Source organism: Elephantulus edwardii, unplaced genomic scaffold, assembly GCF_000299155.1.
Source record: "Elephantulus edwardii isolate Elephantulus edwardi_28Jun2011 unplaced genomic scaffold, EleEdw1.0 scaffold00092, whole genome shotgun sequence".
Classification (NCBI taxonomy): Eukaryota; Metazoa; Chordata; class Mammalia; order Macroscelidea; family Macroscelididae; genus Elephantulus; species Elephantulus edwardii.
Genome location: NW_006399842.1, coordinates 3,133,054 through 3,148,552, shown reverse-complemented (window position 1 = coordinate 3,148,552; position 15,499 = coordinate 3,133,054). Strand labels below are relative to the sequence as shown.

At 37.5% G+C, this 15,499-nt stretch overlaps 1 protein-coding gene across 1 annotated transcript in view; it reads right to left on the bottom strand.

Annotated features, from left to right (window-relative positions):
* Positions 1 to 15,499, bottom strand: part of MEGF9 (multiple EGF-like-domains 9) — a 141,818-nt gene that overhangs the window by 74,984 nt on the left and 51,335 nt on the right. Inside the window, exon 2 of the mRNA XM_006890695.1 lies at positions 9,045 to 9,252. Coding sequence (XP_006890757.1) covers positions 9,045 to 9,252 — 208 coding nt within the window. The remainder of the gene's footprint in view (positions 1 to 9,044; positions 9,253 to 15,499) is intronic.

Below are 15,499 nucleotides of genomic sequence, written 5' to 3'. Positions count from 1 at the left end.
CTCTGTAAATGTTCATTAAAACTAATAAAATTTAATAATAAAAAAAGATCAATATGTTTAAAATCTGTCATCATCTCTCTCCCACTTGCTTCTTTTCCTGTTGATTGTCTTTGCCCAATTAATGGACTATCTCTTCACTTACCTCATCTAAGCCACAAAGAAAAATGGAGGTCATCTTGCTCTGTGTATGTGTCTCCTTCTAATTCATTATAAACAAAAGAACTTCTAATCTTGTCATTTTATCTTCCAAATAGACTACAGTGGTTCCCTGCTCTCTAGCACCACTGTCAATATCAACAACACTGCCTTAGGTCAAGCCTTTAACTTCTCTTGCTTGGATATTACAATAGCCTTCTCTTGGTTTCCTGCCTAGGTTCACAAGACTTGATAGAATTTTCTGAAAAACAAATCTAATATCACCTTTTGTTCAATATTCTTCTTTGGATAAACTCACCTGCATGGCACATAAGACTTTTCCTTGCTTGTCCTCATTTTCTCTTCCTTAACTCATTCTGTTAATTTAGCAAGTATTTACCGAATAGTCCCTGAGTCAAACATTGTTCTAGCTGTTGGAGTTATAACTGTAGTTATAAATAGATGTCTTTTCTATCATTCCCTGCTCACCTTCATCTCTTCTTCCTTAACACCACCAAATTTTGCCTTCTAGAAACAGTGAAACACTTTAAAACTATTGAAGATGTCTTCTTTTTTCCATAGGAAGTTTCTACTTACTCTTCAGATCTCAACTCAAGTGTAACTTCCATTCTAAATATCTACCAGAACCTCCTCAACATGTTGTGAATACTCATCTTGTTTGCGTGTCTATTATTGCACTAAATTCTGAAGAACAAAGATAATGTTTTTTATATAGAGTCAACAAGTGTATTTATTAAGTGGAAAAAAACTAAGAGTAAATAATATGATAAATCTATTCTCAACTGTTATTTGTTTGTGCTATTTAGATGACCAGTTTCTGGTTTTCCAGAATTACAGACAAAGTAGTAAAGAAGAATTTCTAAAGTGATCATAGGGTCACACAATTTGATGGGTGGAGGGAGGTATGAGTAAAGAAAGGGGATAGATCCAATGTGAAAAACAGTGTATATGAACTTTATGAACTTTGTATTTAAACCAGTATAAAATAAAAGAAAAAGAATCTCTAAAGCAGCTGTTATTATTGAGTATTAAACAAGAGATTATTTTTAGAGCTCTGTGCATAATACCCTTGAAGGTATTTTGTCATCTTTCTGTTTGAGATTTATTTCAGCTTCAGTGTATTTCGTAATTAAAATTTTGTCTTCTGCCCTGGAGCACATTCCCATAATTAAAAATGCAAAGCAGCAAATATTTCAAAATACAGTATATAGATATAACCACAGTGTTTACATACACATACACACACACACACAAAAAAGGACATTAAACTACTACTAAACTGTTTTTATCTTATTGAGACAATCTAAAATTATGCACCTGTATATTTACCAACTATGAATACATTAAAAGCATCTCACATCAGTATATAATTGTCTGCATAGTCAGCCCTGGAAATTGTTCAAGTTCTATATTAAGAGTTTCGAGATTTCATTCGGCATTATACTATGAGGTTGAAATGCTATTTGATGTTGCCATTCATTTAATAAGCACATGTCCAAATATGAATCAAAAACCCATTGGAAATATTTTCCAAAGCATAAACCAACTTAAACGAACTCCTTCCCAATTAAACATGTTGGAACACCAGTGGTGATGTGAGGGGGTGGCCATCTGTCAGTACATAAAGATCTTTGTGTTTGCACACAAAGACATTGCTCAACCCACATCTGGCTCCTGCAGCCAAATTCTACCCTCACTGGGGCAACTCCCACTGAAATATCTGCGTATAAAGCAAGCACAGGGAAATGACTTTTTAAAAAGCTAATTGTTCATTCCGTGGACACTCAATGTATGAGAGACAGACAGGACAGAATTGAGTCTACTTTTCTACTTTAATCTGAGAACAGAAAGGTCAAACAAAAGAATGTGAGTAGGTGTTAGATCAAAGTTCACATTAATTGTATAATCTTAGAAAATTCACTTGAATTCTTGTTTCATGATAAAGTCATCTTCTTTCAAATCATAATGTAAAGCAAATTTCAGTTCTGCCCCTTATGGAAATCTTTCCGGACTAATTTCACCTTTTTCCTGATCTTTTTTTATTCCAAACTGCTAAAAAAATGAGTATATACTTGTAACTGTTTCATATTATCTTGTACTAGTTTTATGTCCTTTAACTTACATGGATTAGAAGTTTACTGAAAAAAGCAAAAGCTATATTGTTTTTACTAAAAAATGCCCAACACAAAGAAACAGAAATAAAGTAGATACTGCAAATGGTAACTCTCTATTGAAAGACTGATTCACTGATGTTATCAATTCCCATTAAGCTAAAATAGGGATGAGTTTCAATAAGAAAGCTTATTTATAAAGCATGAGCTATATCACACTGGGGTCAAGGTCTGATAACTAGTTTGCAGTTAGAAGAAATTCCTCTAAAATATTACTCTCATTGCCCAATAACATAGTTGATATTTTGAAAAATACTGTGCTAATATGGTGGATAGAGGAGTCCTGATGCATAGTGGTTAAAGTGCTTGGCTGCTAACCAAAAGGTCAGTAGTTTGATTCTCCTGGGCACTGCAAAGGAGAAAGCTGTGGTTATGATCTTGACATTAATTAGATAATATAAAATTAGAGGGTACGTAAAAAATCTGGATAATGGAATCTAGGAAGTACAAATGTAGTTCATGCATAAATTCATTAACATCAAATAAATTCTGACTCATAATGACCCTCTATTAGGTTTCTAGGATTGTAAATTTTTATAGAAGAGACTGCCATCTTTCTCCCATGGAGACAGTGGTGTATTTGAACTGATGACTTTTTGATTGTGGTTATAGTTAGATGCTGACAAGTTGAATACGACTCACAGTGACCCTATGAAAAAAAGACCTGAACCCTTTTCCATCCTCCGCCATCTTCACACTTCCTAACACACATAGCAGCAGTCATTGTGTCAATCCACCTGGTTGAGGGTCTTCCTCTCCTTCATGGACCCTCCATCCTTCCCAGCATCATGTCCTCTCCAAGCAACATGCCCAAAGTATGTGAGACAAAGCCTCATCATTCATGCTTCCAAAGAGCACCCGAGCTGCACTATCTCCAGTTACATCTGTTGTTCTCCTGGCTGTCCATCGATGTTCAGAGCTCTTCTCCAACACCACAGCTCAAAGGTGTCAATTTTTTTTTCCTTTTTCTGTAATCCTTATTCATCATCAAGCTCTTAGGTGCACAGCGAGCAATCAGAAAGACTATGACCTGAATCAGATGCACCTTAGTCCTCAAACTGACATCATTACTCCTAATTTGGAGTAATTCTCCATAATTTAGAGAAGTCTCTAACTGCAGATTTTCCCAGGGAAATACATCTCCTTGTTTCCTGACTGCTGGTACCAAGTGTGTTAACTGTGGAGCTAAGCAAGTTTGGGGGTTTTTAAACTTTTTTAATTAGAAGGCTGATATTTCTTAGTCCAACAACCTTGTTACTGTGTACTGTCTAATTGGAGCTGACCTGTAGCTGATCCTCCAGTGGGTTTTCAGAGGCAGTAAATCACAATGGAGGAGACTGTCTATCATTATCCTGTGGAGCAATTGGTGAATTCAATCTGAGTACCTTTGCATTGGCCATGCAATCCCTTACCACTAAGTCACCAGAGTGCCATACCAGAGCACCTTAGTCCAAGTACACATAAAGCAATAAAAATAATATAAGTATCGTATAACCTCCTGCTAAACATCAATATCATTTACTGAAAATCAGATATTCTATGTAAAGTACTAGCAAAGAATCTATTTTCCAGTATTTTAAACACATTACAAATCATCATATGTCAATCAAAACCTATTAACCAATTTCCTAAAGTGTAACTAAAACACAGTAGAACACCTCTACAGAAGTAACAAACTCCCATGTTAAGAAGCCAAATGTTTAAATAACATCACTTCTTTTTTTTTTTTTTTTTACTGTTGGTTACACTTTATTACATCAGATGGGCTTTGGGGGACAGTGGGGCACACTCAGTCTTTCTTGGCAGCCGCCTTCCTCATGGCGGCCAGGACGTTGCTGAATTCTTCTCGCTTCCTCTTGGCACGGATGTGTATCCCCACCCTTTTCTTGATGAACTTGAGGGCCCTCTTATCCTTGGAGACCTTGAGCAGCTCCATGGCACGTCGCTCATAGGGTGCGAAGCCACACACCTCCCGGATCATGTCCCGCACGAACTTGGTGTGCTTGGTGAGGTGACCGCGGCGGCGGCTGTACCTCGGCTTGCTCATGTTCTTGGTGACTTTGTGGCCCTTGTTGAGGTCCACGGCCATAGGGTAGCGCACAGCCATGGCTGCGACCCGGAGGAGAGAAGTGAAGTCACAGCTCAGTCTCCGCCTCTCGGAGCCCCTGAGCTCAGAACCCCCTGCTCCTTCGGGCTCCTTAGGTGCACCCCACCGCACCCCAAGACGAGCAGAGGTTCCTGGGGGCCCGATGAAAGCAGATCTCGAAAGAGCTAAATAACATCACTTCTATCAAAAGAAATTACTATTAGCCGTTAAAAGCTGCTTTGTATGCAGTAACTTGATGCACATTGTTTTTGTTCACATTGGGTTTGCTTTCAAATTGTCTACTTGATATTCTGACATTCTTTCAGCTATATTTGAAATGCAATGCAAGATTTCCCCCTATTACCTTATTTAATGTTGCAGATCTTTAGATTCCTAGTCTCGTGTATTTTCATTATTTTGTTAGGCTAATTAAGCTTCTAACCCTTTGTTCAAATCCACCAATGGCTCTGTAGGAAAAAGATGGGCAATGTCCTCCCATGTGATTTACAGCCTCTGAAACCCACTGGAAAGTAAGCTGCAGATGTGAATCAATGCAGACTTGACAGCTGTGAGTTTGAGTTTTGAATTTATTTTGAACTATTTCACTTAATGCCATGAATTCTTACGAAAAAAGATAAATCAGACATAATTGTGGAAGAATTTTGAAAAAAAAAAAGACCCTATATAAGTATTAGTATTGCTGTTTCCCCCACATCCTAAATTCTCTTACTATTTTATTTATTTCTCAGTCCTCTATTAAGGTAACTGACCTATTGGTAAATGATTTCTATTATCCAAAATTACTCAAGGCAGATGTCTTTGTAAATTACTAATCTAAAAGACATACATTCCTTGAAAGACTAGAATGAACAAACTTATCCATAGCTCATCTTTTAAAATGGTATGGAATGTGAACCTTCTGAATATAAAGTGTACAGACATGTTTGGGGAGTGGAAGAAACAACAGAAAAGCAACTACTATATTCTTACCCGCAAAGAACAGATTCATTATACATTTGTTCTTATTACAGAAGCCATGCAATGTGGTAGTAAAGATATCGAAGTTAGATCTGTAAGATTTGATTTGCGATTCCTACTCTACCACTTACTGTCTTTCTAGCTTTGGTTACTAGGAGTTGTTACAAGGACAAAGATAAATAATTACGTTAAAACACCAAGCATCAAAAAATAAATCATTATTGAATTTGCAATTATAAGCTTTTTAATGAAATTTATTACTAATTTTTTAAGTTTTCTAATATAATATGATTTATTAAATGTTCAAAATATCTACAGCTAAAGTATAAAGTGGGAGCTCTGTTATAAGAGGGGAGCAAGAAGTTGTGCTACAATCCCAAATCATGCAATTAGAGGCCACCAGCTGCTCTGAGGGAGAAGGATGGGTAAGCTCCTCCCTTGTGATTTACTGCCTTTGGAAACCTGCCAGAGGGGGTCAGCTATGGTTTAGTTCTGACTTTACCAACAATAACAACAACAAAGTATAAAATACTTTTTCTAAGGTGCTAGACAAACTTACAAAGCTTTTCCTTCTTTAAGCCAACAATATTACTTTGAAATAAAAGCAAATGAGAATTTAGTGAATGATGTGTACTAGGCACTTTATGTATACCAATTAATTTAACCTCAACAACTTTGAGAAGAAATTAAGACTTGGAGAAACTAATGACTTCTCTAAGAAAAAGAACTGCTAAATGTTAGATCTTTGATACATACCAAGCTTCTATTCACTCTTTTCATTTCATGTTGTTGTTGTTGTTGTTATGTGCCGTCGACTTGCTTGCGACTCATAGCGACCCTATGTACAACAGCTCTAAACTCTGCTCTGTCCTGTGCCAATCTCACTGTCTCCGACACACTCATCCTGATTGCTCCAGTCACCGAATCAATCCATCTCCCAGAGGGCCTTCCCCTCCTGCGCCTGCCCTTCACCCTCCCAAGCATGATGTCCCTCTACAAGGACTGGTCCCTCCTTACATGTCCAAAGTATGTCAGATGAAGGCTCAGAATCCTTGCCTCCAAGGAGCAGCCCAGTTTAACCCTCTCCAGGATGAATCTGTTGGTTCTCTTAGTAGTCCACAGCACCTTCAGCACTCTTCTCCAACACCAAAGTTCAAAAGCATCAATTCTCCTTCCATCCTCCTTAGTCATGGTCCAGCTCTCCGATACATAACAAGTGATTGCAAAGACCATGGCACCTTTGTCTCCAGAGACACACTGTTGCTCTTGGGTACTTTAGAGAGGTCCCTAACAGCAGACTTTCCCATACGCCTTTTGGTTTCCTGGCTGCTGGTGCCAAGAGTGTTGACCATGGAGCCAAGCAAACTAAAGCTGTGAACAATCTCAATCTCTTCACCATCCATCCTGATGCTGACAATTGGTCCAGTAGAGAGAATCTTTGTCTTCTTGACATTGAGCCTCAATCCATATTGAAGGCTGCAGTCCCTGACCCTCAGCAGCAAGCGCTTCAGGTCCTCCTCAGTTTCAGCAAGCAGGGCTGTGTCATCTGCATAACGCAGACTGTTTATGTATCTTCCACCAATCCTGATGCCACATTTCTCCTCATAGAGTTCAGCCTCCAGATGATCTGTTCTGCATACAGGTTGAAAAGGTATGGAGACAGGATACATCCCTGGCATACGCCCTTCCCAATTTTGAACCATGCAGTGTTTCCTCACTGTTCTGACGACTGCTTCTTGATCCAAATATAGGTTTCACATTAGCATGATCAAGTGTTCTGGGATTCCCATTCTTCTCAAAGTCAGCCACAGTTTGTTATGATCCACACAGTCAAACGCTTTTGCATAATCAGTGAAGCACAGATAGACATTCCTCTGGTACTCCCTGCTTTCTGCCAAGATCCATCTAACATTAGCCCTAGTACCAGGACCCCTTCTAAACCCAGCCTGGACTTTTGGCAGTTCTCTGCTGATGTGCTGTCCCAGTCATTTTTGCATAATCTTCAGCAGAATCTTGCTTGCATGTGAAATCAATGATATTGTTCTGTAGTTTCTACACTCTGTTGGGTCACCTTTCTATGGAATGGGAACAAAATATAGATCTCTTCCAGTCAGTCGGCCAAGTGATTGTTCTCCAGATTTCTTGGCACAACTTGGTGAGCACATCCAGGGCAACATCTGTTAACTGAAATATATCAATTGGTATACCATCTATTCCTGGGGCCTTATTTTTTGCTATTTCTTTCAAAGCAGCTTGAACTTCTTCCTTCATCAACATAGGCTCTTGCTCATATGTTGTTTTGTTAAATTCTTCTGTGTCTACCAATTTCTTTCGATACAATGACTCAGTATATTCTTCCCATCTTCTTTTGATACCTCCTGGATTATTTAATATTCTGCCTAAAGTATCCTTGATTATAGCAACTAGAGGTTTGAATTTGTTCTTCAGTTCCTTGAGCTTAAGAAATGCTGAGCGAATTCGACCCTTTTGGTTTTCTGACTCCAACTCCTTGCACATTTCATTGTAATATTTTGCTTTGTCATTTCAAGCTGCCTTATTTAATTTCATTTCATAGCATTGCTTATTTGGTTTTCTTGACACTTGGGGCCTATAAAAAACTAAAAGCCTCATATGAAGTCAAGAGTAGTTAATTTTACTGTTGTTGTTCTTTCCACGTGCAGTTGAGTTGGAGGTGACTCATAGCTGTTCCTCTAGCAGATTTTCAAGGGCTGTAAATTGCACAGGAGGAAACTTTCCATCTTTCTCCCAAGGAGCAGCTGGTGGATCCAAACTGGGTGCCATTGTGTTGCCAGCACAACTCCTTGCCATTAGGCCACTAGAGCTCACCAAATATTACTGTGCTAAATAGCAAATCCTCAGATTATACAGCATTTCTCCTCTAAAACTAAGTCATTTCTAAACAATATATTCTATCAAAGATAATTTCTACACAATTCCTGATTAATTTTGTTTTGGTCCCCAAAATATACTGAATAGACTAAAATCAGTCTTTCTGCCAGTAGTTAAAGAAATTAGGACATTATCACTTGAAGCTTCAGTTGTCCAAAGAAACACATCTAGAATTTTTGTCAAAGGAAAAGTAACACAGAGACCAAGTTTGCTTAAACTCCACTGATAGGTAAATAAATAAAGAGTATTTCTACTGGAAATGTCTAGAAGTTAGTGCTTCCAGAAATCAGACTGGGCTCCTCAATTTTTTCGCATATTGGTCATGACTCAGGTGCTTATGAAGAACTTAATCACTAAATTGGAAGCCTTTTTAATCTTATTGCTAAGTATAGCAAACAAAGTGAAGGAATAAAACAACACAAAATATTTTGTAAATCTGACTCTTCTTTGTGGAGCACTTGTGGCACAGCGGTTAAGCTTTCAGCTGCTGACTGAAGCATTAGCAGTTCAAACTCAACACACACACCATATGTGAAAAATGTGGCGGTCTGCTTTTGTAAAGATTGGCAACTATGAGATAACTCTACTCTGTCCTGTAGGATCTCTATGAAAACCAATTCAACAATAAGGGGTTTAGTTTTCATTAGATGATCTCTCTTTATTTTAAAATTAGTCTGATCCTTGAAAACAAGCACTTCTTGTCTCTAGTTAAACTAACTCCTTCTCCACCTTCTTCTGCTTACCTGTTGCACATTTTGCTGAGGGCTCCATCTGGACTACAGTCACATGGTAGACAGAGCCCAGAGCTGGAAGTCTGATTCAGGTAAAAGCCCTCCTTGCAGGTTTCACAGTGAAGTCCCTGATAGCCTGGCTGACATTCACACTGTCCTGTGGTATGATTGCAGCGATTCACATCCAGGCTTCCAATTCTAGAGCAGTTACACACATACTCTACAAAGGAAAAAAGAAAAGAAATATTATCAAATAAGATTTTATATCTGATTAATAATACAAACTCTACTGTATTTCTCTTCACAAAGGTTCACAATTAAACTTTATAAAGATGAACAAAATTAACTTCAGTTCAATTCACCTTCTTTTTAGTTTACATAAGCTTGGAAATACACACAGGTAATATATACAGAACTATAAACAGTTCAAAGAATCCTAGAGGCAAAGGGGATAAGCCCTTCACTGATAATCAAAAAGTCAACAGTTCAAACCCACCACTATGGGGAAAAGATGATGTTAAAATTAGGAAATGAGAATATAAATGCCAGGTGAAAAAACGTCAGGTTCATTCTAGGAAGTTAAATCCAAATTCAAAACAAAAAACTAAACACAATTTCATTCTGTTTCACAAATCAAGAGACTGACAACAAAATATATTCTTACCTTAATTATTTGTCAATGAATAGATCTAGAAACTCTTAAATTTTTTCCTTTTAATATAAAGACACAGATAAGTGTCAGTTATGATTCAGGTTTTACGACAGTTTCTTTTCATTTTATGAAGAGTAAAGTACAATGAAAACACTGGGAGCTATAACCTGATGAGCTGCCTTGTTCCCCAGATCCTACAAGTTGTTCCCCTTTGACAGGGAGGTATTACTGCTATGAGTGCTCCTTCTTATTCTACTCCTCATTGTGACTGAGCGATTGAGTCGGTCTGGCCCATAGCAACTCTCCATGAGAAGACTCTCCATCTTTCTCATGCTGAGCAGAGAGTGGAGTAAAATTCCAACCTTTTGGTTAACACCACAATGTGTTCCACACTATGACACCAGGACTCTTTTGACAGAGTAAAGATACCATTTTTCTATAGCACATTTTAGTGGAAAATATGTGAGTTTTCTTTCTCTAAGATTTGTCTGCTTTACACAAGTTCTTAATTTTGCTGGTTTATTGTATTTTTTGTAATAGTTTGGTAAAACATAAGTATGTACAAGTATATGTAACTGACATCAATAGCTGATGATATGTTGTGTTGTGTGTTAACAAGTTGATTCCATCCTATAGTGACCTGTAGGTCAAAGCATAGCTGCCCTACTGGATTTCCAAGAATAGAATCTTTACAAAAATCATTTGTCACCTTCTTATCCAACAGAGCAGCAAACAGGTTCAAATTGCCTACCTGTCAGCAGCTAAGCACTGAACCGCTAGGCCATCAAGACTCCTCACAGAAAAAATAAACCCTGCATATATTTTAGGAGTAATCACTGTGTTTAAAGAGCTAGAGCCCTAGTTTTAAAGATATCAGAGACATCTGTGGTACAAATTAAATTTCTGATTAAGTAACTCACTATATAAAATGGCATTCCTCAAGCTGAAAAAACGAATTAAAACAAATTGAAGCCTTGAGTTGCAATACTAAAAGATGACATTGGGCAAAATCCTGAATGATCCAGGAAACATCAAAAGAATATGAAAGGAATACACTGAGTTACTGTGTAAAATAGAACTGCCTGGCACAAACCATTTTAGGAAGCAGCATATGATCAGGAACCAATGATAATAAAGAAGTATAAGCTGCACTGAAGGCACTGGAGAAAAATAATATCCCAGAATTGATAGGATATCAATTTATATATTTCAAAGAAAAGACAGAGCCCTGGATATGCTTACCAGGTTATGTCAGGAAATTTAATAGACCACTACCTGGCCAATGGACTTGAGGAGACCTATTATTTGTTCCTATTCCTAAAAGAGATGATGCAACGGAATGTGTAAATGATCAATATTGTTAATAGCACATGCAAGTAAAATCAAGCTGAAGATTATTTAAAAAATTGCTAAAACATAACATTGACAGAGCTTCCAGCTTCAGGCTGAATACAGAAGAAGCTGTGGTACCAGGGATATCATTGCAGAAGCCAGATAGACCTTGGCTGAAAGTAGAAAGTACCAGAGGGATGTCTATTTGTGCTTTATTGACTATGTAAAAGCATTTGACTATGTGGATTATAACAATTTATGGCTAACATTGAGAACAATGGGAATTCCAGAACACTTAATTGCGTTCATGTGAAACGTATACCCAGACCAAAAAGCTATTGTCTGAACAGAGCAAGGGAACAGTGCATGGTTTAAAATCAATAAGGGATCGCTTCTCGGCCTTTTGGCTAAGATCAAGTGTAAAATCAATAAGGGTATGTATCAGAGCTATATCTTTCTCCATATTCATTAAATCTGTATGCTGAACAAATCATTTGGGAAGTTGGACTTAATAAAATCATGTAACATCAGGACCAAAGGAAGATTCACCAACAAACTGCATTATGCAGATGCCTGCTAACAGCAACAAAGAATTCAAACACTTGATGAAATGAAGGATCTTCAATATGGATTACATCTCAACATCAAGAAAACAAAACTCCTCACCACTGGGCCAATAGGCAATATCATGATCCAAAGATCAAAGATAGAAATTTTCAGTTATTTAATGTTACTTAAGTTGACAATCAACAATGTTGGTACTAACTGTCAGGAAATTAAAAGACATGTTGCACTGAGAAAGTCAGGGGCCTCACCAAAATGAAGAGGAAGAATGTCCATTTAAAGACAGGTGCACCTGAGCCAAGTGATGGTCTTTTCAATTCTCATCTGAGAGCTTGATAGTTGAATACAGAAGACAGAAGAAGAATCTATGCCTTTGAGTTGTGGTGCTGGAGTAGAGCACTAAATATTCTGAAGACTGCCAAGAGAACCAAACAAATGCATCTTGGAGAGGGGGCCAGAGCGCTCCTTAGAGGGAAGATGGTGAAACTTTGTCTCACATACTCTGGACATGTTAAAAGGGGTCAATATTTGGAAAAGAATATCATGCTCTGAAAAGTGGGGGGTCAGTAAAGGATGGAAAGACCCTCAATCAGATGGATTCACACTGTGACTGTAACAATGGGCTCTAATGTGGCAGAGATGTTAAGAAGGCACAGAGAAGGGCAGGTTTCAAATTTGTTGTCCGTAAGGTTGATTTGAGTCATAGTCGACTCGATGGGATCTAAAAATAACAAACATAAAATTACTTTATACTGAAAAATATTTAGCTTATAAAAGTAATCGTCAAAACTAATTTTGATAATTAAAAAAAAAAAAACTAGCGAGGTCTGGTGGCTGAGCACATAAGGAATTGCACTGCCAGCCCAAAGGCAGGTGATTCAAATCCAAGGCTGCTTTGAGGGGGAAAAGATAGGCAATCTCCTCCCATATAATTTACAGTTTTTGGAAACCTGCTTGAGGGTCAGCTGTGAGTTGGTTATGATTTAATAGCACATATAACAACAACAATAACAAACTTTGCCAGCAGTACAAATCCAGAGTCTTAAAGATTTGCCTCTTTATTCTTTCAAAGAAATAAGCTTCATAATTCTTTTTATAATCACAAACCACTTATCCATTTGGGTAATGAGAAAGAATTCAACAAAGAAATTCTCATTTAGCCAACTCTACCTCTTTTTCCAAACAGAGCAAGGAGTTCAAAATCAAGAAAAGAGTACATCATGGATGTGTCTTTCTCCATACCTTTTCTGTCTACATGCTGGACAGATTATTTTAGAAGCTGGACTTTACAGGATCAGGATTGGAGGAAGATTCATCAACAACCTGCATTATGTAGGTAATATACTCTTACTCACCAAAAGTAAAAAGGACTTGAAGTGCTCACTGCAGAAGGTAAAGGATTACAGCCTTCAATATGAATTGCATCTCAACATCAAGGAAAGAAAAATCATCACCACCTGAGACCGATAGGCAGCATCATGACAAAGGTGCTCCTTGGTGGCAAGGATGGTGAAACTCCACATCACATACTTTGGGCACACTGTCAGAAGGGGCCAGTACTTGGAGAAAAACAATAGCGGGCTTGGAAGGGTAGGAAGTGCAAGAGAGGAAGACCCTCAACAAGATGGATTGACAGTGACTGTGGCAGTGGGGTCAGATGTGTCAGAATAATGAGGTTGGCTCAGGGTAGGGCAAGCTTCATTGTTCACAAGGTCTCATGAGTCATAGTCAACTTGATGGCACATAACCACAACACACTTTCCACCTCCCACCTTTCTTCAGTTGCTTTAGTGTCCTTCTCCACACCCCTTTTGATTTGTAAATGTTAGAGAGGAGTAAGTATATGCTAGTAGATTATTTTTAGTATTTATGCATATTTAAGCTGGGATAGTGAAATTAGTCATAAAACAGAGTTCTGATTATTTTTAAGACTCAAGTATAGACTAATAATCAATTTCTCATCATAATAAAAATTTTTATTTTCACTAAACATCACAACATGACATTTCTTTGTCAGAGTATCACAATATTTCTACTCTGTGAGTATGTGTATACATGTGGTCTTTATACCATGCTTAGTGGTCTACAATCCTACCAATGACAACTTTATAGAAAGGCCTTCACTCCACCAAAAATGACCAGAATGCTTAGGATAACTTTTCTTCTAAAATCTGACAATTTGAATACATATCTAAATTCTTCCTGCTAGGCAAATTTCATCATAAATTAAACTAATTAAATTTGTGTTGACAGGGGCAAAACCAGTTCAAGTAAAGGAAATGAAGGTAATGAAGACCAAGAATTTATGTTATTATTATTAATGTACCTCCATTAAAAAACTAATTGGTGTACTCAGTGAATAATGCAAGATTAGCAGTATTATCTTCTTATTAAAACAGACAAACACACAACCATTGAATCAATTTTGACTCACAGCAATTGTATAGGAAAAAACTGTTTCAAAGAGTTTCTAATGTAAATCTTTATGGGAAGAGTCTGCTCTCTCTTTCTCCCTTGAAGCAGCTGGTAGATTCAAACTACTGAACTTTTGGTTCACATTTGAGTGTTTCAAGCACTACACCACCTAAGATGAAAACACTTGATATTTTCTGTAAAATTCTTCTGGACAACATTAAATACTATCCAAGTCTCCCGTGGGTTAGCATTTCAGTAGTCAATTTAGCTCTCCATTATCCCTCCTGACCATTCTCTCTTTAGTTCTATGTCTGAATCTTTAGTCATTCTGTGCTTCTTAGGATTTCCTCTCCACTCCACATACTCAAACCTATTCCATATTTCAAGACACAAGTAAAACTCATTCCTCCATAACTCGAAGTCTAATGTGCCTACTGTAAATTCACTGCAATGCTTGCTACCTGTAACTTTCATATAACACAGTGAAAGGAGTTTTGATGGTATTGCCATAGAGTGCTGCACTATCAACCAATAGGCCATGTGTTTCCGCTGGTTCAAGTCCATCAGTTGAGACATTGGAGAAAGAAGGCCACTCTCCTCACTGAAAGATTTATAGCCTTGGAAACACAATGGAAGATCATCATTAAGTCCGAGTCTATTCAGTAGCAATGAATTTTGAGTGAAATAGATTTTTTTGTTATCAAGTTATTAAGTATCTGTAAAAGGAGGTTTTTAAAGTGTCAACCTGCTCAAGTTTTCCTGAACACTCTAATGTAGCGTAGGATAGAAGGGGGGCAGAAACAGGAGAAGGAGGGAAATCACTGAGGAAGCAGAGGTTAGTGATTGGAAGATTGGTGAAATAACGGGAAAGGTTCAATAGGAACTTGAAATGAGGGGGTGATAATAGAACAATAGCAATTACATACATAAAGATAATGTATATAAATTCTTGTATAAAACACAAAGTACCTGTACAAAGTACTGTGCACATATATGATTATATGCAAACCAATAAAATATTTTTACATTCTTAAGGGAGATCTGGTGGCCTAGTGGCAAGAAACTGCACTGCAATCCCAGAGGTACATGCTTCGAATCCACCAGATGCTCTGCTGGAGAAGGAGGGGCAATCTCCTACAGTGCCAGTCAAATACGATTTGACGGTACACGTACACACACACATAAACACACAAATTCTTTTTACATTCTTTTTATTTTATATTAGCTTGCATACAAAATTTTTACACATTGTGTTTCCTTTATATACATTGTTTTCACACATCCTTTTATTCACATTGTGTTCCATAGAGTGTTTTATAAAATTAATCACCATTGATCCATGTGCAATAAAATATTTTTAAAAGAATTTTCTCATAAGGAGATTGGCACAGGATAGAGCACGGTTTAGGGCTGTTGTACATGGGGTCGCTATGAGTCGCAAATGACTCGACAGCACATAACAACAACAACAACATAAGTGTTCTTACTTTATTTGACCATGCAT